This window comes from Acinonyx jubatus, chromosome E2, assembly GCF_027475565.1.
Source record: "Acinonyx jubatus isolate Ajub_Pintada_27869175 chromosome E2, VMU_Ajub_asm_v1.0, whole genome shotgun sequence".
NCBI classification, from domain to species: domain Eukaryota; kingdom Metazoa; phylum Chordata; class Mammalia; order Carnivora; family Felidae; genus Acinonyx; species Acinonyx jubatus.
Window position 1 is genome coordinate 26,809,092 of NC_069396.1, and position 26,200 is coordinate 26,835,291.

At 50.1% G+C, this 26,200-nt stretch overlaps 1 protein-coding gene across 1 annotated transcript in view; it reads left to right on the plus strand.

Annotated features, from left to right (window-relative positions):
- CNGB1 (cyclic nucleotide gated channel subunit beta 1) overlaps window positions 1–26,200 on the plus strand; it is an 85,749-nt gene that overhangs the window by 50,325 nt on the left and 9,224 nt on the right. The window contains exons 23-34 of the mRNA XM_053211125.1: window positions 302–510; window positions 1,477–1,527; window positions 1,790–1,876; window positions 3,809–3,873; window positions 4,717–4,839; window positions 10,132–10,273; window positions 11,007–11,166; window positions 12,864–12,961; window positions 13,061–13,144; window positions 16,181–16,299; window positions 16,535–16,681; window positions 23,727–23,943. Of these exons, the coding sequence (XP_053067100.1) occupies window positions 302–510; window positions 1,477–1,527; window positions 1,790–1,876; window positions 3,809–3,873; window positions 4,717–4,839; window positions 10,132–10,273; window positions 11,007–11,166; window positions 12,864–12,961; window positions 13,061–13,144; window positions 16,181–16,299; window positions 16,535–16,681; window positions 23,727–23,943 (1,502 nt within the window). The remainder of the gene's footprint in view (window positions 1–301; window positions 511–1,476; window positions 1,528–1,789; window positions 1,877–3,808; window positions 3,874–4,716; window positions 4,840–10,131; window positions 10,274–11,006; window positions 11,167–12,863; window positions 12,962–13,060; window positions 13,145–16,180; window positions 16,300–16,534; window positions 16,682–23,726; window positions 23,944–26,200) is intronic.

Consider the following 26,200-nt stretch of genomic DNA (forward strand, 5'->3'; position numbering starts at 1 on the left):
ATTTTCTAGTTAGCTGCCTATTTTGAAATAATGCCCCTATAGTCCCACTTCCCCCTCACTGAGTACTCTGATTTATTAGGGCCTAGCAGTGATTTATGTTTAAATCAAAATAGTTTTATACACACACACACACACACACACACACACACACACACACACACACACCAGTTACAGAAGCACCACATCTAGTACTTGCGGGAACAGACAAGTGGAAAGGGAGAAGTCCCGCCCTGAACCTACTGTGAGGAGCCCTTCTCCAACTGACATTCTAGCACGTTCCTGCCCCCTCACTCCCCTGCAGACCTGATGTACATCCTGTGGCTGTTCTTCGTCGTGCTGGCGTGGAATTGGAACTGCTGGCTGATTCCCGTGCGCTGGGCCTTCCCCTACCAGACGCCAAACAACATCCACCTCTGGTTGGTGATGGATTATCTGTGTGACCTCATCTACTTCCTGGACATCACCGTGTTCCAGCTGCGCCTGCAGTTTGTCAGAGGGGGAGACATCATTGTGAGTCCCGGGCAGGTGGAGGGGGCGGCCGGGGCCTCAGGAGAAGGCCTGCCCCCTGCTGCTGTGGTAGACGAGATAGATGAACAAGATCTCAGAAACGTCCACCCATGCTTGTTCAAATCACATGCTTCAAATACTGCTCATGGGTGAAGTGGTTACTGGACCACCCGATAGAATTAAAGATGGAGAAGCAGACCAGAAAATGACCTTCAGGTGGACCTGGTTCAGATCCCAGCTCTACCACAACCAGCTGAAGCACCCCTCTGAGCCTCAGGTTCCTCATCTGTAAAATGGGGGTAGTAACTGTTCCCACCCCATAGCGTTGCTGTGAGGGTGGATTGAGATGATGTACGCAGATTGCTCAGAGCCTAGAACTGCTGGCAAATGACATTTCCTGGGGGTCCTGCAAAGAGCATGCCGTTTGAACCGGCTTGAGACCCTGTGCACTGGCGCAGGCCCCATTACCGGGGAGGAAACTGAGTCCCGATTCTGACTTGGCGAAGGCAGGGGGCCCAGTCCCTGTCTCCCTGTGCAGGTCACTTTCCAAAACGCCACACTGGTGGTGCCTGCTCCTCTGTGTGCAGGCAGGTTAGGGTTGTGTCTCTTAAATGATTTAGAGGAAAAAGAATTCCATGGGCAGTCTTTTTCCAGGCCTGATCCAAGCAGTTGCCAGTTTCTCGGTAAACAGGGTTGCAAATGGTCCAGTTAGGACCAACATGCTAAGACAATAAGCCTGATACTGACTTTCCAGCTAGGAAATGGGAGTCTAGCTGGGTGACCTTGGACAACTCCCTCCTTCTGGGAGCCTCCACCTCCCTACCTGCAGACGCCGAGGCTTTCACAGGAGCTCCCAGCGGCTTCTCTGAGAGGAAAGCTGGAGGCTCTGCAGGCATTTCCAAGCTGCTCCCATGGGGTCAGAGATTAAGGTCTCGGGCCATTTCATGGTCAACATTCCATTTCTTTCAGACGGACAAGAAGGAGATGCGCAATAACTACCTGAAATCTCGTCGCTTTAAGGTACGTGCCAGGAGTGCAGATCCCAGTGGGTCTTGGAAGGTGGTTTCTGGGGGCCCTGGATGCTTTGGGGCTTGTGTGATGCGATTCCCACCAGGATCGCTCAGGGCAGGCAAATGGGCTTGGTGGCGGAATGCTCTCCGTCCCTTCCTGGGGCAGTCTGACCTCACCTTCCCACTGAAGGTAGAGACCCTGTCACTCACCTAGCCCCAAACCCTGGGGCTGCCTGTTTTATACACCCTGTGCTGTCCCACTGGGATTGCAGATGGACGTGCTCTGCCTCCTGCCCTTGGACTTTCTCTACTTGAAGTTCGGTGTGAATTCCCTCCTGCGCTTGCCCCGCTGTTTGAAGGTAGGCTTCCCATCCAAGGCCTCAGCCCCTCTGTGCTCTGCGCCGGCACTGACATCTTAATGTCTGCCCTGAGCGGCACCAGGGAGGGGGCTGGGGATCGGGGGAGGAAACCAGGGTGGTCCGAGGGGAGATGGGAATTTCCTTACAATAGTTAGAGCTTCTTAGTTGTGCTGTGTGTTAGGTATTGTCCTGGAACTTTAGAAGTACTTACGCCTCAACCCCATGAGGTGAGTGTTGTTAGTACCAGTATTTCACCAGAGAGGTTACATAACTTGCTGTAGGTCACACAGGTAGGAAGGAATGGCATCCGGGTTTGAACCCAGGCAGCCTATCTCCACCGTCTATGCTTTCAGTAATTACAGAAACACAACAGAGGAACTTCCGCTTTATGAGGGCCTGCATCTGAAAGATGGGAGCACTGAAGCTTGAAAAGCTTGAGTGACTTGCCCAAGGGCACAGGAGCCAGGAAGTGCCCAGGGTGGGTTTGGATCTGCAGCCCTATACCTGTTTCCTTGGTTGTTGCTCAGGGTCATTACAGCCGTCCCTCCCGCCACTGGGGCAAAGCGCCCTGTGTCCCAGTGAAGGTGACACAACGTAAAGTAGAGACCTGGTCGCTGTCCTTTAATGTGACCGGGATAGACAGCCAGAGCACTTGGGATCCCCAAATGGGTTTTCCTGGCAGACCCATTAAATTCAGCTCTCTCCTCACGTGATACTATGGCCTCTTCCCCAAAACAGTAATGAGGGAATTTACAGAAGAGGCAAACACAATGACCTCAATAACTTGGAGAAACAGGGCAGAGGAAAATAGGAAGCGTGCAAGTCCTCTGATGAAAAGAAAGCACATCTTGCTGGGATCGAGCACGGATGCCGCTACTGAGCTTCCCGGCTGCCAAGAGGCAGGAGGAAAGTGGAAGTGGCACCAGTCCTCGCTGACACATGCCAGCCCCCTGGGGCTGCAGAGGCAGGTTGCTTTAGAGCTCGACACCAGAGCAAGGAAGGCTGGATCCACAAGCCAAGTTTTCCTCCACATGTGGCAGCGGGATCCATCCCTGCGTTCGCACGGTGGTTGTGAGCGTGCGTCACTCGGCTGCCTGATGTTTACCACGACTCCGGACAAAACTCTGAGCCTAAAGGGAGAGAGATCCAAGCCCACAGCCCCCTGCATCCAGTGCAGACTCCGGAGGGACACTGGAATGACCACCCGGAGGATGACCGGCACATCCCTCAGGGAATTTCCCTCACTGCCATTTTCCAATGTCAAACAACATGTGTGCAGTGTAGCGTAAGGGAGGGAGCTTGCGGCTTTGAGTATGATCGGGGTTCAAATCCTGACTGTCACCCAGCAGCTGTGTGCTTTGGCCCGGTGGCTCAACTTCTCTAAGTACCAACTTCCTCTCTGTAAAAGGAGAATGACAACACATACCAATAAGTAAAAAAGGTGATGCATATAAAGTGCAGTCGTCGAAGGTGCTCAGTAAAGAAGAGCAGTTACTATTACACTTTTATTGTTATAAACAAGTCTTTGAAGGATCTAAGTCAGGGGCGTTAGAGATGCTGTTTCTTTATAAAATGTCTTCCTTTATAGGTAAATGTTGAAAACAGGGTCCTTAACCCGAGATGCGTGTATCCCTAAAAATTTCATGGCAGGCTTCAGAAGTCTGGGAGTCCCCTGACCCCCATGCAGACTGTGAGAGCATGACTGGGTGTGATTTCTAGGGGAAGAGGGGCTATTGTTTCCAGCAAACTGGTACATGGAGTTCTTCGCCCCCACCCCTCTCAAAGGGCTGAGGACCCCTGGTTTTGAATGCAGACTCTCTGCCCTCCTCCGGGGGGCACTGCAGAGACAGCCCTCTGTTCTGGGGAAAAGACCAGGAGAGTAGAGGGCCACCCCCACACACGGGCTGTCCTGATGTTTTGCCTTCTTCCCAGTACATGGCCTTCTTCGAGTTTAACAGCCGCCTGGAATCCATCCTCAGCAAAGCCTACATTTACAGGTGAGATGCCCTACACACACACACACACACACACACACACACACACACACACACACACGACACAGGCCATTTGCAGCAACTATAGAGCTAGGCATTCTCTACCCACATTTCTTCTTTCAAGCCCCCCTAGCCGTGCAGGCCCCAGCACTACCGGAAGCCAGGCCTTTTCCTGGCCCTTCTCTGAAGGGATGTTTGTTTTTTTTTTTTTAGAGAACCAGGAATGTCCCGTTTCCCCCAATTGTGAGGAGGGCACACGTAGGTTCAGATGCATGGCTCACCCGTGTTTCCAGGGAGCCGGGCCTCATTTTGGTCTCAGCTCAGGGAACTGAGCCCTGAAATCTAGCTCAAACATGGGGGAATGGTGGCCACCTCTTGGATGTCTGAGAACAGGGCACAAGACCAGCCAGGCCACGCTCAGGGACAAAGCTTCCCCACATTGCTCACGGAGTGGCACTTCTCTGCACACATCTGTCCCTTCTCTGCCCCTCTCCAAGGGTGCATCCCCATCTGGTCCTTCACTCCCCCAGAACTGTCTGCACATGGAATTCGGGGTCATTCCAGCCCCCGGCCTTGACAGCTGGCTGTTCACACACCACCGGCCTTAGCTGGCGCAGTCTCAAAAGAGCATCCACTTGGTGCAGTCCGGCCACTGGCTGGGTCCCTGCAGCCAGATGTTCATCCTGTCAGGCAGCGGGGCAGGGCTGTGAAGCTCCAACAGGGTGATGTCTGAGGTGGGCGTTGGGGGAGGTGAAGGTGGACTTGTTCCCAGCAGTCCTACCCTTGGGGTGAGGTGTCATGGCCGCCCTTCCTGCCACTGTGTTCATGCTTTTCCTTCTTTCACAGGGTGATCAGGACCACGGCTTACCTGCTCTACAGTCTGCATTTGAACTCATGTCTGTATTACTGGGCGTCAGCCTATCAGGGCATCGGCTCCACTCACTGGGTTTACGATGGCGTGGGAAACGGGTGAGCCACAGTCTTCTTCCTGGGCTATAATTCACAGTCCTAAGAGTCCCGGAAGGGAGTCCCATCGCCACCATGTTACTGAGGCCACCTTGCTCCCAAGCCACCATTGACATGATAAAGCTTGAGGACCACGTCTCCGTGTCCTCACTGAGCTAACATTTCCTGAGCACCTGCCACGGGCCGGGCAGAGGCGAGCACAGACGTGAACAAGGCTTGCTAGAAAGATCCTTTCAGCCTCCCAAAGTGTAGTAGAGTTGGCAAATTCACTTCACATGTGCATCTACCCTTCTACCCCATGGTCACATCCAAGTGGGAAGGAGCAGAGCACACTTCTCAACATTGCTTCCTGGCTAATCACCAGCCGTGCAGAAGCTGGCACACAAGGCAAACCTTCCTGCCAATCCAGAGAGCTGCCTTACATTGTGGGACGTGCTCAAATAATGATGATGGCAACGGTACTGCTACTAATAATAGCGACAAGCACTTAGAACAGACAACACTTACTAGGTACTGTTTGAAGTACTTAACCTAGCAATTCACTTAATCCTTCCAGTAATCTTCCAGGACACGAGGTAGGTACCGTCATCATCTCTGTTTCACAGATGAGGTAACAGATGTGAAATGATCTCCCAAGGTCACACAGTGACTTCATAAGCTCAAGAGCTGGGATTTTAACCCTCACAGTGTGGCGACAGTCTACACTGGCGTACCATCTGCCCGGTGCTGGAGAGGTGTGGAGAAGGTGGCATGGGACAGTCAATTACAAAAAGTTAAGTTTGATTTTGGCCTCGGTAGGTGGAGAGAAGGGACAGAGAACCCCTGGGGGAGGGAGCAGCCCATAGAAAGGCGTGGAGGTGCAGAATGGTGGCATCAGGGCACTGGGAGCCATCTTGTGTGGTAGAGAAGATGGTCCAATACTGTGGCCACTAGCCACATGGGGCCACCAACTACTTGAAACGCGGTGTGACAGATGTGAATTACACGCAGGTTCGGAGGACATGAAGAAAAAGTCAACTGCCTTATTGCTAATGTCTAAAATACTGGTTATGTGTCAAATATTGATTTTGATATTTTGGGTTGACTAAAAAACATTACTGAAATTAATTTCACCTGTTTCTTTTTACTTAGCAAAAAAGTAGCAACTAGAAAATTTTAAATTACATTTGTGTGGGTCACATCATATTTTTATTGGATGGTGTGGTTCTAGGCAATGGAGAACCAGTAGAGAGTTCTTTTTTGCTGTTCTTTGTTTCATATATCTTTATTCTGACTATAAAAGAAAGATCAGGGAGCACCTGGGTGGCTCATTCAGTTAAGTGTCTGACTCTTGATCTCAGCTCTGGTCTTAGTCTCAAGTCTGTGGGTTCAAGCCCCATGTTGGGCTCCATGTGGGCATGAAGCCTACTTAAAAAGAAAGAAAGATCAGGAACATACTTTACTACATTTCTTTGATTCTAAGATTCAGTTAATTATATGATACAATATTGAGTCAACACAGCCTTTTGGAAAAAAAGAAATATTACAATAAATGTACACATATTGTAAGATACATCCTAATTTTAGAAATGTGAAAATGTGGAAAAGTATGTAGCCCACAGGGATATGCATTATATCATGCATATTTGCCCATCACTGAATTGTTTTCAAGCCACTGTCTACACCCGCCCCCCACTGCCCCGCTGGACAGAGAGGCCAGCATCCCTTCAACCATTCCATCATCATTGGGCGTGGAAGGTGTTTCCATTTCTTCTGTCTGACACGTGATATCGCAGTGTGCATCTTTGTATATGAATCTTTGTCCTCTGGCCTGATTGTTTCCTCACACTGAATTCCTAAGGGGAGATGGCAGGGCCAAGGATATGAACATTTTTAAGATTAAAAAAATTATTATTATTTTAATTAGTACACTATGTTTTTAGAGCAATTCTAAGTTTACTGAAGAGCCGATGGGAAAGTACAGGGAGTTCTCATATGCTGCCACATTTTTTTAATGCTTAAAATTTTTTTTTTTTATTTTGGGGACAGGGAGGTGCAGAGAGAGAGAGAGAGAGAGAGACAGAGAGAGAGAGAGAGAAAGAGGGAAACAGAGAATCCCAAGCAGGCTCCACACTGCCAGCACAGAGCCTGATGTGGGGCTCAAACTCACAAATGGTGAGATATGACCTGAGCTGAAGTCAAGAGTTGGACGCTTAATGGAGTGAGCCACCCAGGCGCCCCTGCCACATTTTCAAAGGTCGGATGGATATGGAAAGCTAGCCCAGTTACCCTCTCACCTCTTGCCTCAAAACCTTTTAAGCGGGGGGATGACAAGACCCTGGGGGATCTCAGAAAGGGGACTCTGCTGGTTTTGGCGGAGGTGGGGACAAACATAGAGGACAGGAGCAGAGGAGCCAGTTAGGGGGAGCAACAAAAGGCCCAGACAAAGGGTTTCTGTGATCGAGAGAAGGGAGGGCAGTGTGGGAAGGAAACCAGAAGCACGCGAGGTCCTGACCAGGGGAGTGAGCCTGGAGATCCAGGGCACAGGCTTTAGGGACAGGAGGCCAGGGTAGGAAGAATAGAAGCTGTTCATTGAAATTAGCTCAGTGACCTTGGCCGAGGCCCTTCCTTTTTCAGAGACTCAGTTTCTCCTCTACAACATGAGGATAGTCTTGTATTCAGATTTCTTGTGAGGAATAATAAACTAATGTGTGTAACACGTCCAGCTCGTGCCTGGATGGGAGTCAGTGACCACCTCCTGGCTACACTCATTCTTATGGGGAAGCCGGCATACCAGGAAAGGGGTTCCCAACCTGGGATCCAGAGATATAAGGGGGTCCCACTCCCAACCCTGGAAATTGGAGCCCAGTTTTGAGAACTTGCTGGCTTCCCTAAGGAGAAGATTGCTAGCTTTCCATATCTATCCATCAAAGGGGTTTGTGCCCCAACAAGCTTAAACCCAAGTCCCAGGAGAAGGCCTGGCAGGCCCATCATGGGCAGGCCCAGGATGGAATGGCAAGCAGGGAGGGGGAGGGCAGGGGACAGCTGTCTGGGACTCCCTTCTGCAGGGACCTTGGAAGGGGCACACTGTTTTGGCCACACTACTCTTCTCCAAATGAAATCCTACAGGGAACCCCTAATATGTGCCACAAAACCACAAATGGTAAAGGATTCCTCCAGAAGTCCAATAACATGGGTAATAATCACTTTCTTTTTAAATTTTTTTTTCAACGTTTTTATTATTTATTTTTGGGACAGAGAGAGACAGAGCATGAACGGGGGAGGGGCAGAGAGAGAGGGAGACACAGAATCGGAAACAGGCTCCAGGCTCCGAGCCATCAGCCCAGAGCCCGACGTAGGGCTCGAACTCACGAACCGCGAGATCGTGACCTGGCTGAAGTCAGACGCTTAACCGACTGCGCCACCCAGGCGCCCCGGTAATCACCTTCAAAATAATGACCATTTGTTGAGTGTCTGCTGTGAGCCAGGGGCTTGAGGACCCAAGTTCCCTCAGAGCTGGGTCCTTTATCCTGCTCTGCTTCTGCCTGGCCTGGAGCATGTAGGGGTCCCCACAGGACACAAGGACTTCAGGGAGGCCTCAGAAGTGCCAGGCCAACAGAAGATTCCTCCAATCAGAAAGAGTGTGGGGAAAGCTCTGGGGACGTTGCTCATGTTGCCTTTCTGCTCATGTTGCCTTTCTGTCGGGTGGCCTGGCAGCTCCCCCCCCCCCCCCCCCCCAGCTCCCAGCTCCCAGCCAGAGGTCAGCTGTGTCTGTGCTTATGGCTGCGCCCTCTGGTGGCTGGGACGAGTATGATGGGGACTTAACAGGGGAGGCCTGTGTTGTCCTGGGATCTCTGTGTACTAGGAGGGGGGCGTGGTGAGGAGCAGGGCTGCCCAGAGCCCTGCCCCAGGCCTTGTAGCTAGTAGTCAGAGGCAGAGCACCCCCCTCAACTTCCCAACAACCTCTGCTTCCCCCTCCCTGTGCTCATTGCACGATTTCTTGCCTGCCCCCACCAGGAGGTGAGCTTCTTGAGGACACAGACGAGCCTGTTCCCCACTGCCGGCATGTGGCAGGCACCAGTAACAGTGAAGGCTGTGGCCGCTGACGTGTACTGACAGCCTGTCAGTTCTAGCACCTCATTTCGTCCTCACGATCACCCTGTGAAGGATGTTTCACTGCTATCATGCCCATTTTAGGAGAAAGAAGCTGAGGCTTGCTGAGACTGAGTAATTCGTCCGCATCACGCAGCTAGGAAGTGGCAGAGCTGGGTTCTAGCTGGGCCAGTCCAGCTCCAGGGAACGTGTTCTAACTATGACTCTGCATAATTAGCTGGTGAATGGAGCTCAGGGGAGGACCTGTTTGGGGCCATCCTCAGGCTGGATTATCTGCTAGCCGGATCATGTTCTTGATTGTGGAGCTGTGCAGGGACCTTGAAAGTGTGCGTGTGTCAGGACACGGGAGCCAGGGCAGGCTCTGGATGCCCTGGTAGGAAGACAGGAAAGCCAGCTGGGATTGCCCTGTCTTTAAGCTCTGTTGACCTCACCCATTGCTGACCCCTGGGAAGGCATAGCCTGAAGGCGTGAACAGGTATATGAGGGACTCTTATTTCTTTGTGATAATGAGATCAGCTTGGGGCATCTCCTATTCCTTTTACCACCAAGTGGGACCCCATCACCCATACCTCCCTTCCCTGGATCATGTGCCTGTGTAGAGTGATTACCAACAGTGGGGTGATAGCTCAGAGAAACAGATGGCAACCTGAGTTCTGATTCCAGCTCCAGACCTTGCCAGCTGGTGACCCTGAGTGTTTCCTTTCCCTTCTGGGGCCTCAGTTTCCCTGTCTGGAAAATGGATGGGCAAGGGAGAGGGTCAGAAAAGATAGCCCTCAAGGTATCTTCCAAGTCTGATGTTGCTCTTGCTTTCCATGAACCAACATGGTGGGATGGCCAAGGGAAGTTGGTGGAAATTGAAAGAATATTGAGGGAGCCCAGGCATCAGGAGTCAGAAGACCCTGGTCTATCCTCCTGCCAAGTGTTTTGAGCAGTCTCCCAGAGCCTCAGTTCCCACATCCGTAAATGGGGGGTGATAACATGCCCCTTCAGGGCTGGGGCAGAGCTACGACCCAGCAAGACAGCATCTGTGAACACACTCCAGAACGTGCAGAGCGCTCTATGCATGTGCAGCTGTTTTCCTTGCACTTAGAAGGTGTAAAAGGTTTCCTTTTTTGCACAATGCACATCTGTCAGAGCAGGACACCCAGGCTCAGCACGGTGGGGCCTTTGCTGACCGCAGTCCCCTTCTTCTTCTCTCTCCAGCTACATTCGCTGTTACTACTGGGCTGTGAAGACCCTTATCACCATTGGTGGGCTGCCTGACCCCAAGACACTCTTCGAAATTATCTTCCAGGGGCTGAACTATTTCACCGGTGTCTTTGCTTTCTCTGTGATGATCGGACAGGTACCTGGGTCCCTGGTCTGGCTTGCCACGCACCTGCCTGCGGGGCCCGTCTCCTTCCCACTGCTGCCACAGATGTCACCATCTGTGGCCATTTCTTTTGAACTAAGCCTGGGAAAAAGCACAGGACCTTGAGTCAGGAGGCTGGAGCCCTGGGGCCTGCCGGGTGAAGAGGATGGTGCAGAGGTCTGGGTCCGATTCTTCTCTGCCGTTGCTTCCATTTGAAATGTCAGTCCCTTTGGGGTGTCTTTGGAGGGCTGGGCCGAATGGCTTTCTGCAAAGCCTGGGGATTTGGGCTGTTCCCTTGGAGAGAAACCTTGAGAGTATCTATTATGCTGGGGGTGCATCTCATGTTCTAATCAGCACATGGGGCCGCAATCAGCCAGCCTCAAAATTGCCTCTAGGGGCCCTGTCCTGCAGGGCAGTACACTGAGTTATTTCCTCCAGTAAGTTCAAAGTGGCCTCTGGCACCAAGGGGCCATGTCATACCAGAATCAGCCCAGCCCAGCGAGGCATCTCCTCCTGGTGGGGCCCCAGGGGCCCTCACGTCCCATGTCCACCCTGGAGGTGGAGTTTCCCTTGTCAGACAGTCCCCTGTCTCTGTGTGTAGACATGGATCTCCCTGTCTCCTGATCCCCCTTCCTCGAGCACCCCTGGTCAGTGTAGAGTAAACATGCTCATGACACATGTCCCCAGAGCCCCACTCTGACCCTTGACTTTTCCTCCCCGGACCTAGATGAGAGACGTGGTGGGGGCCGCCACTGCAGGGCAGACCTACTACCGCAGCTGCATGGACAGCACAGTGAAGTACATGAACTTCTACAAGATCCCCAGGTCCGTACAGAACCGTGTCAAGACCTGGTACGAATACACCTGGCAGTCCCAAGGCATGCTGGGTAAGACCAGTGCCCCGGCTGCCAGGCAGCTACCCCCTGGCCACCTCCTCCCGGGGCCCTGCCTTTTTGGTCCCAACCTTTGACCCTGTGTCCCTGAGGTCCTGAACACTTACTTAAGTGAGAGGGGCCTAGGGAGGCCTGTGAGGTGCCCCAGGCTGGGCCGTTGAGAGAGCCCTGAAGACTTGAGAGCCGTGTCTTCTGGATGCCCTGCCCCCTCACTTCACCTGCCTTGAAATACATCCCCATCAGAGATGGAAGTACAGTTGAAGTCAGGAGAGAAGGAAGACCCCCTCTCGCTTTCTCTTTCCATATACACACCTACACATATATTGTTTGTCAACTTTTTGATGTTATGCTTTCCTTCTGAAATTATTTGGCTACAACCATGCATTTCATTCACCACTGTTTCTGCCTTCTTGTCAGAAGAACTGGGGTGTGCCCAGGAATTCTTGCAAAGTGGGAGAACCTTAACCCGTACGTTGTTTTCAAATGTAGTGAAGTTTTTGTGAATTCTAAACGGAACCCTTCATAAAATTTGCATATGCTATTTGTATGTTGATTTATTTACAATTATGTTTTTTCCAGTTTCTTTTTTATCTTTGGGAGCTAGTAATTTTGTTTTCAGAGCGTAGACATCATTTTGGAGCCCTCTGACAAGCCTGTGGGCCAGTGACTGTGTGCCTTAGAGCCCCCTCAACTCTCTCAGCTAATTAAGGAGCCCCCCACTGCTTCCATGGGCTTCCCTCTGGCCTTGAAGAAGCTACACCTCAACTCCAAGCTCTCCTGAGCTGAAGGTGTTGTCAAATCTGTGAGTGTAGAATCTTCATTAGCGCCCGTTGCTACTGTACTCACTCTACACAAGGCACATTCACATGCATGGCCTCGTCTGTGCCAGTGATGGACTTGTGACATCTGAATCATTGCCCCCTTTCACAAGGGTGCACATTAAGGACCAGAGAGGGCTCGGACCTGCCCAGGGTCATACAGATCAGCTCTTGAGCCCATAAATAATTGTGGTGGAGTAGAAGGGAATCGGGATTGGGGTCAGGTTGTGCCTTTCTTGTCCCCAGTACCGACATTCATTCTGTGCCAGGCTCCCCACTGAGCACTGCAGACCCATCATGGGGAAAAACAGACAGGGCCCCTGCTCTCCTGGGACTGGCCTTGGAGCCCCACGGCCTGTGTGGGAACTGATTCCATCCCCCTGGGCTGCGAGCAAGTCACTGCCCTCCTGAACCTCCCTTTCTGTAAGGTGGGGGTTATAGTAGTGGGCACCTCTTGTGTTGCTGGGAGATTTAATAAAACCATCTCTGTAAAGCTCTGTAAAACAGTGTTTGAAATACCTTAGTTCTTGCTAACATTCTTAGAGCATGAGGAGGACAGACTAGTATTAACAAACCATTGCAATAAAGAGTGTGATCAGCACTGCAGCACAGAGACTGCTAACATAATAGCGGGTGGGGGAGTCTCAAGAGAAGGCTTTGGGGGAGTACTGGGTTCTGAAGGATGAGTGGAAGTTAACTACGGGGGTGTTTCCTGCAGAGGGAATAGCATCCAAAAAGCCCAGAGAGGGTACTCTCCCAGTATAGAGTGGTTCTAGATAGCAGAGGAATGGTGTGGCTGGGGTCCCATGTGGGGGGAGTTGGGGGGTAGAGGCCTGGATGTGTCTCTGACCATTGCCAGGGTCTCCTTTGCAGATGAGTCAGAACTGATGGTGCAGCTTCCGGACAAGATGCGGTTAGACCTCGCCATCGATGTGAACTATAACATTGTCAGTAAAGTGGCTCTCTTCCAGGTATGGCCCACCTAGCGCCCTCATCCCCAGGGTTCTGGGAAGCCCCAAGCCCCCACCCTCCTCTAAACGGGCATTCTTTCCCCCTCCTCCTGGGGACAGGGCTGTGACCGACAGTTGATCTTTGACATGCTGAAGAGGCTTCGTTCTGTCGTCTACCTGCCCAATGACTATGTGTGCAAGAAGGTGAGTGGCCCGAGGCATCTGCAAAGCAGTCTGGGATTTATAGCGCATCTCCCTGCTAGGAGCTGTGCTGAAGGGGGTGCCTCTGAAGGCCCAGGGGGTTTGCAAGCCCAGGGAGAGCAGAATTGCTGGGGAGGGACAGGGACTATAGCACCAGTGAGCTGACCCCAGGGCTCCTGGGTTGTTTGGCATTGAACTCAGGTGTGCCTCAGGCTTTGCTCCTTTTGACACAGGACCAGGGGAATCAGGATGAGGAACTCCACTTTCCAGAAAAGAAAAGTGACCAACCTAACGAGAAGTAGGTCCTTGACTGTGTAGATGAAACTGCTCCCAGGGTCTTGGTCTTCCTTTCAGAAAAATGGGGCAGCAGAAGGGCTGGGATAGGTCAGAGGTTGCAAACTGATGGCCTTTGCATAGCAGCCAGCCCATTCGTTGTTTTGTGGGGTTTTTTTCCTAATCCTAAAAAAATGTTGAAATAGTCCCCAACCTTTAAAAACTTGAAGGTTTTGGGGTGCCTGGGTGGCTCAGTTTTATGAGCATCCAACTTCAGCTCTGGTCATGATCTCACAGTTCGTGGGTTCAGGCCCTGCATCAGGCTCTGTGTTGACAGCTCAGAGCCTGGAGCCTGCTTCGGATTCTGTGTCTCCCTCTCTCTCTCTGCCCCTCCCCCACTAGCTCTCTCTCTCTCTCTCTCTCTCTCTCAAAAATAAATAAACATTAAAACTTTTTTTTTAATTTGAAGCTTTGCATAGAAAGTCAGATTTCTGGCTGAAAACAGAAAAAAATCTGTTAGCACTGAGCCCTACTTTCCCAAATAGCAAGAGTCCCCTGAAGGGGAACATTGCCCTCCCTCCTGATGCCACAGGCCCCACCCCTCCCCACTGCCCCATACCAGGCTCCCCTCACTCCTTAAACCACCCCTCTGATCCTGGAAAACATTTGGATTTGAACCCAGGGCTACACATGTCTAGGGCTTCTGCTTCCATTCTTCAAGGTGAGACCAAGGTCACCTGGTGAGTGAGTGGTTAAGGTGGAAGGACAGGAACTCAGGTTTGAGTCCTCTTGTTCCCAAGCTGTCAAGACAATGTGTGTACAGGGGTGAAAAAAAAAGCCCAAGCAACCCCTGTAAGACTCAGGAAACCAGCCCAAGAAGGCCCCCATCTCCAAGTTGTATGCTGTGCAGCAGTGAAGTTTCTGGAAGCAGAGAGCCCAGGGAAATGGGGAAACAGTGTTACAGCTGGTTGAGAATTTAGAGAGGCAGCCCTAGAGGCCAAGGGGTTTGGGAGCAATAGAGTGATTTGTCTGATGCTGGAGCTGCTTCCTAGCTGTGCAGCCTTGGGGCACTGGCTTCCCCTCTCTGACTCTCTCTCTTCTCATGGGTAAAGTAGGGATGTTGAGGGTACCGCCTCATGGGATGGTTGTGCAAATTGAGTAAGTTGTGCCTACAGAGTTTGGCACCATGCTGGCACAGAGGAGGTACCATTGCTGCTGTTATTATCCTTGAGGGTAATGTAGAATCTACTGCAAATGAGGAAGCGTCAGCCAGGTGGTTGGAGTCGGCAGGTGGAAGTGAGCCCTTGATGAGCAAGTGCGAATGGCACCCTCTGCTGTCCAGTTTTGCTCTGCGATGATCTCTCTGAGACACCCCTGGGGCACCCCCCCCACCGCCCCCCCAAACAGGGCTGGTTAGTTAGGTGAGGGTGAGCTCTTTAGACCCTTCAGTCCGTGTCAAATTGAACACAGAAACAGGGAAATGAAACTTCCCATTTGTTAAGAAGCTCATGCACGTGTGAGATGTCCAGGAAATGTTTGTCAAATGAATCAGAAGTGTAATCGATTTACCTGCCCTTGATCTCTGTCCTTTCAGGTGTGACCCACAGGAAGTAGGGGTCTGTTGGGGGCATGAGGATCAGAAGGTGCATAACAGACGGGGTTTCTAATGGCAGTCCAAAGCAAGCTATTCATTCATCATTTGTTTTAATTTGGGATTAAGACCATTGAAATAGTTTGCTACAGCTTCTGTAACAAAGGACCAGAGAGTGGGTGGCTTAAACAACAGAAATGTATTGTGTCACCATCCTGGAGGCTGGAAGTCCAAGATCAAGGTGTCGGTAGGGATTGGTTCCTTCTCAAGGCTGTGAGGAAAGGATCTGCTCCTCTCTCCTTGGCTTATAGATGGCTCTCCCCTTCCTGGGTCACTTCATGTTGTCTTCTCTGTATGCCTGTCTCTGTCCAAATGTCCCCTCTATAAGAACACCAGTCATGTTGGGTGAGGGGCTCACCCAACTCCAGTTCGGCCTCATCTTAATTTAACTAATTATATCTGCAATGACCCTCTTTCCAAAGAAGGTCATATTCTGAGCAACTGGGGTTAGGACTTCACCAAGTGAGTTTGGGAGGGACACAGTTTAACCCACAACAACCATAAAGTCTGGAACCAGACCGCCTGGGTTCAAATCCCTGCTCTCCCCTGGCCTAGCTTTGTGCCCTCAGGCAAAGAGTTCGTATCCCAGAGCTGTTGGGGATTAAGCAGGCTCAGACACATATAACACTTAGAACAGTGCCTCGCACAGACGAACGTTGTACAAGGGCCAGACAACATGACTGATGTTGTTCTCATTCCTATTTCAATCAGCCAATGCTTACCAAGCTCCTGAAGTGGTATGTGCTCGGCACAGGTATCAGCTTATTGTATGAACCACTGTTGGACTTTCCATGCCTCTGGGCCCTCCACTGGAGTGTATCAATGGGAGTTTGCAGAATGCATTGCACCTGCACCTCCTAGCTTACCCTGAATTTTGCTTTCCATCACACCACTAACTCCCCATATAACCCTGTCAGGCAGGTTCGGGGTGGCCACTCTCCCCAATCCACAGATGGGGAGACTGAGGCCCCAGAGGGGAAGCGACCAAGTTGGTGGTGGGGCTGGATGCCGGCTCACATTCCTCTGTGCTGTGCCACCAGCCTCTGGGCCCAGCCCTGCTGCCTTTATGGTCATTTTGGGAAAGGACAGAGGGGCTCACCCTTTCTCTGTTTCAGGGGGAGATAGGCCGAGAGATGTACATCATCCAGGCAGGAGAGGTGCAAGTCTTGGGTGGCCCTGATGGGAAGGCCGTGCTGGTGACGCTGAAGGCTGGATCTGTGTTTGGAGAAATAAGGTCAGAGGGACGCTGGGGTGAAATGAGGAGACGTGGGCCCCAGCTGGAGGGGCGGGTGGCCAGCGGGTGGGACTTCGTCCTCAAGGGCTGTGGATGCTGACATATGCAGGGTCGGCCCCGGCTCTCCGCCGTGTGGGGCCGCCACCGTGCTCCAGGCAAGAGGTAGAGAGGAGCACTTTAGTGGGATCACAGCCACAGCCTGCCACATCTCACCTCCCTCCCTTTTCTGCCCCAGCTTGCTGGCTGTTGGTGGCGGGAATCGTCGCACCGCCAATGTGGTTGCCCACGGGTTCACCAACCTCTTCATTCTGGATAAGAAGGACCTGAATGAAATTTTGGTGCATTATCCTGAGTCTCAGAAGTTACTCCGGAAGAAGGCCAGGTACATTAGTTTTATTTTAAAAAGTCTGTATACACTTCAGTGTGCATTTTGTAAAGACTAAAACTTTTGCTTATATAACCGTTGTACCTTTATCAAAATCAGGAAATTCAGTATTGAAACGATGCTATTATCTCATCCCTAATCCATCTTCAAATTTGATTAATTGTCCCAGTCGTGCCTTTTACGGCCTTTCCTATCTTCTTTTCTATTCCTGAATCCAGTGGAGGACCACCTGTTCATTACACTGCCTCGTATCTGCAGTCTCCTTCGATCTGGGTTCGTTCCTCAGCCTTTTTCCATCTTTAGTGACTTCGAAGAGGACAGGCCAGTTATTTTGTAGAATGTCTCTTCATTTAGATTCAGCTGATGTTCTGATATTTTCTCATGATTACCTTCAGGTTCTGCATTAGGGCAGAAATTACTCAAAAGTGATGTTGTGGGAGCGCCTGGCTGGCTGGGTCGGTAGAGGATGTGTCTCTTGTTGTTGTTCAAGCCTCATGTTGGTTGTAGAACTTACTTTATTGTTTTTTTTAATTTTTTTTACGTTTATTTATTTTTGAGACAGAGAGAGACAGAGCATGAACGGGGGAGGGTCAGAGAGAGAGGGAGACACAGAATCTGAAACAGGCTCCAGGCTCTGAGCTGTCAGCACAGAGCCCGATGCAGGGCTTGAACTCACGAACTGCGAGATCATGACCTGAGCCGAAGTCGGATGCCCAACCGACTGAGCCACCCAGGCGCCCCAAGCTTACTTTATTTTATTTATTTATTTATTTTTTTTTTTAATTTTTTTTTAACATTTATTTATTTTTGAGACAGAGAGACAGAGCATGAACGGAGGAGGGGCAGAGAGAGAGGGAGACACAGAATCTGAAGCAGGCTCCAGGCTCTGAGCTGTCAGCCCAGAGCCCAACGCGGGGCTCGAACTCACGGACCGCGAGATCGTGACCTGAGTTGAAGTCGGATGCCCAACCGACCGAGCCACCCAGGCGCCCCGCCCCGAGCTTACTTTAAAAAAAAAAAAGGGATGTTGTATTCTTCTTAGTGCAGCATATCGAGAGGCATGAGATGCTGGTTTCTCCCAGTATTATTGATGATTTTCCTTTCCATCACTTGGTTAATTAAGCCTTCTGGACTCTAAAGTTAACATTTTTCTCTTTGAAATTGATAAGTAATTAGTGGGGAGTCACTCTGAGGCTATCTGGACCTCCTGTTCCCCATCAAGCCTTCACTTGCTACTTCCAGTGCCCATTGAGGGTTCTTGCTAAATCAGTGATTGCTGCAGTGGTTGCCAAATGGTAATTTTCTGACTCCTACGTATTGTGCCTTCTACGTTTATTAGTGAGCATTCTACTTTAAGGAAGAGCTTTCTCTTCCTTCCCATTTATTGGTTTATTCATTTATCTATATCAATATGGATTTGTTTTGTTCCATAAATATCATGTTACAGTCATTGTTTTGGTGTCAAATTGCACTAAATTTGGACAGCAGGCGCCTCTTCAGGCTTGCTCTTGTGACTCTTTATAACGTCCCCAACACGTTTTAGCACTTTCTTGCTAAGAGCCACAATAAGATGCTCTGGGGTCATCTTGTACTTTCCCTGCCACATCCCTGGAAATGGCCATTTGATTCCTTGTAGGTGGAAATGGTTTTTAGAAACCAACATTTGAGCACTCCATGTGCTCATTGCTACTGGGGTGCTACTAGGCTCTGAAGTGGGCAGAGCTGGGAAATACACCCACATGCAAATATACATAAATAAGTGTAGGAGCACCTGGGTGGCTCAGTCAGTTGAGTGTCCGACTTCAGCTCAGGTCATGATCTCATGGTTCATGAGTTCGAGTCCCGCATCAGTCTCGCTGCTATCAGTGTGGAGCCTGCTAGGATTCTCTCTTTCCCTCTCTCTCTCTCTCTCTGCCCCTCCCCCACTTGTGTTCTCTCTCTCTCTCTCTCTCTCTCTCTCTCTCTCTCTCTCTCTCAAAAATAAAACAGTAAACATTAAAAAAATAAGTGTATCTATATATGTGTATATATCAATATCTATTTTGCTGTCTGTATCTGTGTCTGTACCTAACGATTTCAGTCCAACACCATGGAAATCCTTCTAATCTGTTCCTTTCCCATATTTGGTAAATTTCTTCTCCAACCCTGAGAAATTTAGCTCTCTTTACCCTCATTACATTAACTCCTTTGTTCAGTCCTACCATATAGAGAAAGCAGTTTCAGAATTGCTCTCCCATACCACTGGGGTGGGGGCTGGGGAGAAGCCTTCTCAGCAGAATTCAACATTTGGTACATTTCCTTTGGTCTTTAGCCTGAGTGTCTACGATGTAAGTGTTGTGTTCAGAGTTATTTGGATTCATTTCTTTTTTCTCCCTTTAGTGTGGGTGTTCTGTTCATGTGAAATACACCCAGGTTTGCATCCCACTTTTTATGATTCCTCTCACCCCCAATCCTTGTTGATTTTTTGTTGTTTTGAATATGTCAAACATTAACATGGCACCCAAAGTCATAATGCAACAAAATGGGATGCCCGGAGACTGTCCCAGCTACCCCCCATCCGGTTGCCCCTATACAAACCCAGGCTCATTAGCTTCTGCTGCTTCCTCAATGTGTTTCCTTCTGCAGAAATGGGCAGATGGGTGAATATTTTCTTTTCTTTTCTGTCTCACACAAAAGGTAGCATACTGTAGACTTTCTTTTGCACTTTGCTTTTTTTCACATGACAACAAATCCTGAGAAGCCTTCTCTATCAGGCCATAGACCCATCTGCATTCCTCTGATGCTTGCAGACCATTTCTATGAATGGGCGTTTAGGCCATTTCCAATATTTTGCAATTCTCAACAGTGCTGCAGCGAACCACCTCATGTATCTGTGTTTTGTACTGTTGAAGAATAGGTAAGTTTTTAGAAAAGCAGTTTTTTTTGTTTGTTTGTTTTCAAACCCTTCAGATCAGGTTTTGAGTTGAGTGATGGAGGCAGCAGGGTGTGGTAGAAAATCCACAACAGGCTTGGGAAGTTACAGGGCTCAAACCCTGTCCTTGTGAGGTACTGGATGTGTGGTTTTAGAGAAGTTACTCAACTTCTCAGGTCTCAGTTTTCTGCAGTTCTGTAAAATAAGGGTAATCCCCTCTACTGTGTTGTTGGGAAGATTAAATAAAATAGTGTGTATGAATGTCTCCAGCAAGGTACCTGGCATGTGGGAGAGCTCAGTGAACATTAATAATGGTTCCTCTTTATCCATTAAATCCTCTCTATAATTTTCTCATTGGATAAAGCCTTTTCAAATCTATATATCTGGTTTTGCCTCCCTTGCCTTTTATCATATATTCCTATTTTCTACCTCATTCTATGAAATGACACCATAAATAAACTGCCTTCATTCACAGCACACAATAATGTATTGAGTACATAGTTCTAGGCCCTGGGGACACAGCAGGGACCACATAAAGCTTGAATTCTAATAGGGGAGACCAACAATGGAGAAATGAATGGTTATGTGATATCCCCAGCTGGGCACAGGGCTGTGAGGGGACACAAACCACATCGAGGAGACAGAAGTGATGGAGGGAGTTACTTGAGATAAGTTGGCCAGGAAAAACCATTCTGAGGAAAATGGTATTTCAGCCGGGACCTGCACAGAATAAAAGCATGAGCAGGACTGATTGCAGGGAAGAGCATTCCAGCCAGAGGGAACAGCATGTGCAAAGGCTCTGTGGAGGAGCAAGCTCAGTGTGTGCGTGGACCAGCAAGAAAATAAGAGTAGCTTGATATGGGATGGGAGAAGTCAAGGGGATGAGCTTGGGTAGGGCCTCGCAGGTGACGCCTTGCAGTGGCTTTGGGTTTTATTCTGAGGGAGATGGCAGCTGTGTGGGGTTTTACACAGACAAATGATTTGACATGACTTAAGTTTTAAGAAAACCCTTTCGGCACCCCCAGGTGAATGGAGGCTGTGTTGATGTTGGCCCATGATACATGCAGGATGCTGGGGTCCCCTGAGGAAGGAGGCCGCCCTGTAACCCAGCTTCCCTGTTTGCTCTTAGGGAAGCCACTGGGCCCTTCCAAAGGCCAGTCTGTCTGAACTTCTCCCACAAAATTTGCCCGTTTCCTCCTGCTCTCCCGAGGAACAGGGAAATATAGCCAATCCTCATTAGTCGCGTATTTGCGATTCTGTGTTTGCAATTTGCCTACTCACTAAAATTTATTTGTAACCCTGAAATCAGCACTCACGGGCATTCCCAGTATTCCGTGGATGTGTGCAGAGCAGTGAAACTTTGAGTTGCCCGAAGTGCACGTCCTGGGCAGAAGTTGAACAAGGTGACGCTCTGCTTTATTGTTTCAGCTCGTAAGCGTCTGAACACTTGGAAGCAAGCGTCCTTTTGTGGTCTGTTTAGTGCCACCTTTTTCACATTTTTGTGATCCTTATTGGTGATTTTGCTATTTAAAATGGCCCCTAAGTGTAGTGCTGAGGTGCTGTCTGTGTTCCCAAGGGCAAGAGGGCTGGGATGGGCCTTACAGAGGAAACACGTGGGTTAGACAAGCTTCGTTGAGGCATGACTTTCAGCGATGTTCGTCGTGAGTTCAATGGTAATGAATCAACTGTGTATTACATAAGATGTCTGTAAACAGAAACACACACAAATATTGATTAGTTGATGAAAATGTTGTCATGAGAGGCTCGCAGAAACCTAAGCCTGTGTTTGCCCCACAAACAATGACTCGGTGTTCACTAATTCGGTGTTTGCAGGGGCTCTACAGAGCGACACTACCAGGAATAGTGAGAATCGACTGTTTATGTCGGAGAGTGGGCTCCAGGTCCCCCTACCCTACCTTCTTCCCCAGCAAGAGGAGCAAGGCCCAAGAAAGCCACCCATTTCTTTGGCTAGGTTAGGTGAGGGTGTGGCAAATCAACTAGCATCCCGCAGAGGCTCCTGACCACGTGTGGTGAGCCTGTGCCTGGCACTGGAGGAGGCCGAGGGGCTGAGGTGCTGGCCTGGGGTGGGGAGCAGCCAGAGAAAGGAGTTGCTGACGGGCCTTGCAGCACAGAGGCCCTGGGACCAGAGCTGTGGCATGATTCATCAGAGAGGTGGTTCTCTGGAAAGGCAAGCTTGAGGACAGAGGCAGGGGATCATGTGGGAGCTCTGCCCATCAAAGGAAAAGGCACGATCTGAGAGCCATAGAGTCTGGGGATGTCTGAGTTGGTGACAGCCACGTGTGGGATTCTGTCTAAACTACCTGCTTTACAGATGGAGGACCGGAGGCCCCGAATAAGTGAAGTGCTCAGCTCTCTGGCTTGGCCACTCCAAGAAATAGGGCAAAAAGGTCTCATGCATGCTACTTTCTCCAGGGATGAATGTGCGATCCTACTTATAGGAAAATGCGTCATCGGAAAATGAGGCTGAATTTCCTTAATCTGGCAATGTCCCAGAAGCCAGCTCAGTGTCTCAAAAGAGAGACAGCCCCTTAGCAATCAGAAAAAGTCCCATAGATAGTTCTATTGTGTCATTTTTGTACCACGCCGAGCCTTCCCACAGACTGTCATGCTGTGAGTTATGGACTAAATGACACAGGTGACAGTGCCAGGCATGGAGAGGCCGCTGATGAATTATCATGTTTGTGTTCTCCTGGGGGAGTCCCAGCCGGAAAATGCAAGTCTTGGGCAATTAATATCAATATGCACAATTTAAATCCATTACCTCTGATTAGATAAGCAGCCAGTAATGGCCTCATTTTTAAACAAACAAGTTTTGCTGGAGCCCTGGTGAATGAATTTGCCAATTAGGAGTCTAGGCCCACTAGACTGCAGACACAATTCATTTGTTCTTGAGCCAAACCACTCATCACATATCTGTAGCGTGAAATATTCCTTATCAAAGGCTGGGGCTCTGTTCGATGGAAGATTGTCTCCTTATTTAGAGAGCAGGGTGGCAAACTGCATTTAAATCTGGGTTTTAATTCTGCCCCTGTGATTTCCTCACTGTGTGACCTTGGGAAAATTACTTACCCCTCTGGCCTTGCATATCTTTATTTGAAATGAGGGAGAAAAATAGGGCCTACCTGTGAGGATTCTGTGAGATTTAAATGACAGAATGTGTATCAGTTATCTGTTGTTACGTAATGATATTACCACACACTGAGTAGCTTTTAAAACCACACGTATTGATTACCTCAGAGTTTCCGTGGGTCAGAAGTCTGGGGTGGCTTTGGTGGGTCTGCTGCAAGGCTGTAATCAAGGTGCGGGCCAGAGCTGAGTCCCATCTCAAATGTCCCCTGGGGAAGGACCTGCTTCCAAGGTCACATGCTTGTGAGCCGACTTCAGTGTCTTGTGGTTGTAGGACTGGGGGTCTCAGTTCCAGCTAATTGTTGGCCGGAAGCTGCCCTTGGTTCTTGCCACGTGGGCCTCCCCCAACATGGCCACTTGCTTCATCAAAGCCAGTGAGGGAGAGTCTCCTTGTAAGACAGAGATCACAGTCCCATGTGACATGGTGGTATCTGATCACCCTTGCTGTATTCTGCTGGTTGAAAGCAAGTCACATGTCCCACTCACCCCTCAAGGGGAGGGAACACCAGGGAGGGGGATCTCAGGGGCCACTGAAGAGGGTCTGTAAAGGACTGAGCATAGCACCTGACACATACAGACACTCAGTAAGTGTTGACAGAGGTGATGGTGAGGATGGCAAAATGACAGCAAAGCAAAAGGAAGAGAAGGGAAAGGCTTTGGGTCTTTTTTCAGCGGAGCATCCTATTTCTGAGTCCATATGTTATAGTATCATTCAGTATTTCCCGTGTGACCTCAGAAAAGTTCTTGACCCCTCTGAGCCTGCATTCCTCCTCTATAAGGTACAGACAATAAACCCACATCGTCCCGGTTGCTCCCATCACTGACTGAGATGCGACGCATAAAGCACTTCGCGCCCTGCTTACTCACAGTTCGCCAGCCAAAACCACCACCGCCACACCACAACCCCAGTGGATTCTACGTGAATGATGCTTTCTTCTCTCCCAGAGCATGCTTGTGATGTTCACGGGCACTGCTTTCTTTCAGGCGCATGCTAAGAAATAACAACAAGCCCAAGGAGAAGAGCGTGTTCATCCTTCCTCCCCGGGCAGGCACCCCCAAGCTGTTCAACGCCGCCCTGGCCATAGCAGGAAAGATGGGCGCCAAGGGGGCAAAAGCCGGCAAGCTTGCCCACCTGAGGGCCCGGCTCAAGGAACTGGCTGCGCTGGAGGCAGCAGCGAGGCAGCAGCAGTTGCTGGAACAGGTAACGCGGTTGGTTCCCCAGCCTCCCTGTCCATTTCAGCCTCGTGCCAGAGAGAGGGCCAGGGTGCCTCAGAGAGCGGGGAAATCTCTCCCCCTTCTTCACATCAGTCAGGACTCATTTGGTTGCAAGTGACAGAAATGCAAGTCACGGTGCCAGCTCACGTTAGCTTAAAAAAACAGGGAATTGCTGGGGGTCAGGTAGCTGGGCAGTTCAGGCAAGGCTGGATCCGGGAGTTCAGACAATGCCCAGGGGACTGGTTTTGCCATTCTGTCATTTCTGCTTTCCTCAGGGACGGCGTCCCATCACAAGGGCACTAGGGTTACATCCTTCTGGTTTAGCAACTCCCAACAGAAAGTCCCTCTTTCCCCATGATTCCAGCAAAAGTCCCAGGGCTCACTGTCACTGGACAGAATCGGATCGCGTGCCACTTCCCCAGCCACCGACTGTGGTGGTGTGGAGAGACCAGGCTCCCCTGCCTGGGCTGAGGGGGGCAAACCCTCCTACAGGAAGTCCTCCTGCACTTGCAGAGGTAGGAGCAGTGGGTGTGGGCAGGGAATGTCCCTCCCCAGATGGCAGTGATGTCCTCATATTTTATATTTGTGTCTGTGACACTTGAAAAGATTTGAAGAGAAAAAACTCTGCAGCAGGCACAGTGCCAACTGTCCTACCCGCCCCAGTCCTCAGAAATCTGAAGGGAATTTTAAAATTAGTTCTGGGACTCTTTTCTGTGACTAATGCCAAAAATGCCAATTAGAAAGATTGCACTAATTATGACTATTCATGACTGTCCTTTAGGGAGGCTGTTGGGAAGGAGGCCGTGGTTAGGTAGCAGCTCCGTGGCAGGGAGGGGACTGCAGTCCACATGACAGAATTCAAAGGGGGCACCTGGGTGGCTCAATCGGTTAAGCATCTGACTTCAGCTCAGGTAATGATCTCGCAGTTCATGGGTTCCAGCCCCGCATCGGACTCACTGCTGTCAGCGCAGAGCCTGCTTTGGATCTTCTGTTTCCCCTCCCTCTTTGCCCCTCCCCCACTTGCGTTCTCTTTCTCAAAAATAAATAAATCTTGGGCGGGGGGGCAGGGGGGGCGCGGCAGGAAACGAGCCTAGTGAACTTATTCTCAATCCAGGCTGGTGTCAGAGTCTGGAGGACCTGTCCAGAGATCATTTGATATCTGGAGTCTGGGAGTTGACATCAAAGCTCCCTGGGGTTCCAGTATCTTCTCAAGATACAGCCACCCAGGGCCTCAGACTGAGGACAGATATGATTGCCTGGCTCACAAACTGTCAGAGTCAAGGTCGAACCAGCAAGTTGGGGTCCTTAGTGCCGGCTGCTGCGTGGGACTGAGCAGACGTGAGCTCCAAGGCTCTTCTCAGTACAGTGAAAGGCTTTATCTGAAATGGGGCTTATTGCTACTGAATATTAGCTCTTTACCCAGGCAGCTTGGAGATGTGAATTAAATTTGCATGAGAATTCTAATAAAAGTCAGTTTTAGAACAATCAGGGTAGAATGGCAGAGTGCAAGGAGCTCTTAAATAATAATCCAAAGATACGGGTCTAAATCCCAGCTCTGTCACCACCAGGTCTGTGATCCGGGGAAGTTCCTCAAGCTTTCTGAGATGCAGATTACTCATGGTTGCCACATGGCATTGTATAGATGAAGGAGGATACCTTGGATGTCTTTTTTTTTTTTTAATATTTGTTTCTTTTTGAGAGAGAAAGAGAGAGAGAGCATGAGTGGGAGAGGGGCAGAGGGAGAGGGGGACAGAGGATCTGAAGCAGACTCCAAGCTGTCAGCATGGACCCTGATGCAGGGCTCGAACCCACAAACCATGAGATCATGACCAGAGCTGAAGTCGGATGCTTAACTGACTGAGCCACCCAGGTCCCCCTTGGATATCTTTTATAAGGCATTTTGAACATGGCGAAGCACTTGACCAACCTTCCCACGATTCTTCTGGATCCATTCACAGCAGGATGCTTCAGGAAGCCCCATTAAATGGGCACCATCTTGCCCTGGAAGAGTGTTGTCAGAGTTTAGGGCAGATAGGGGAAGGTGGAACAGGTGTACCAAAACATGCAGGAACACTGAGACAGAGGGAGTGGTTTGTCCCCAGAGCTGCCTTGGGTTCTTGGAGTGGGGTTCCCTACCCCACTTCCCTTCCTTCAACACCCTATGACTTGAGCAAACTTCAGACGTCTCTGTTCCTCACGAGCATGCTGACCGCCTTCACTTTAATTCACATGTGGGTCTTGCA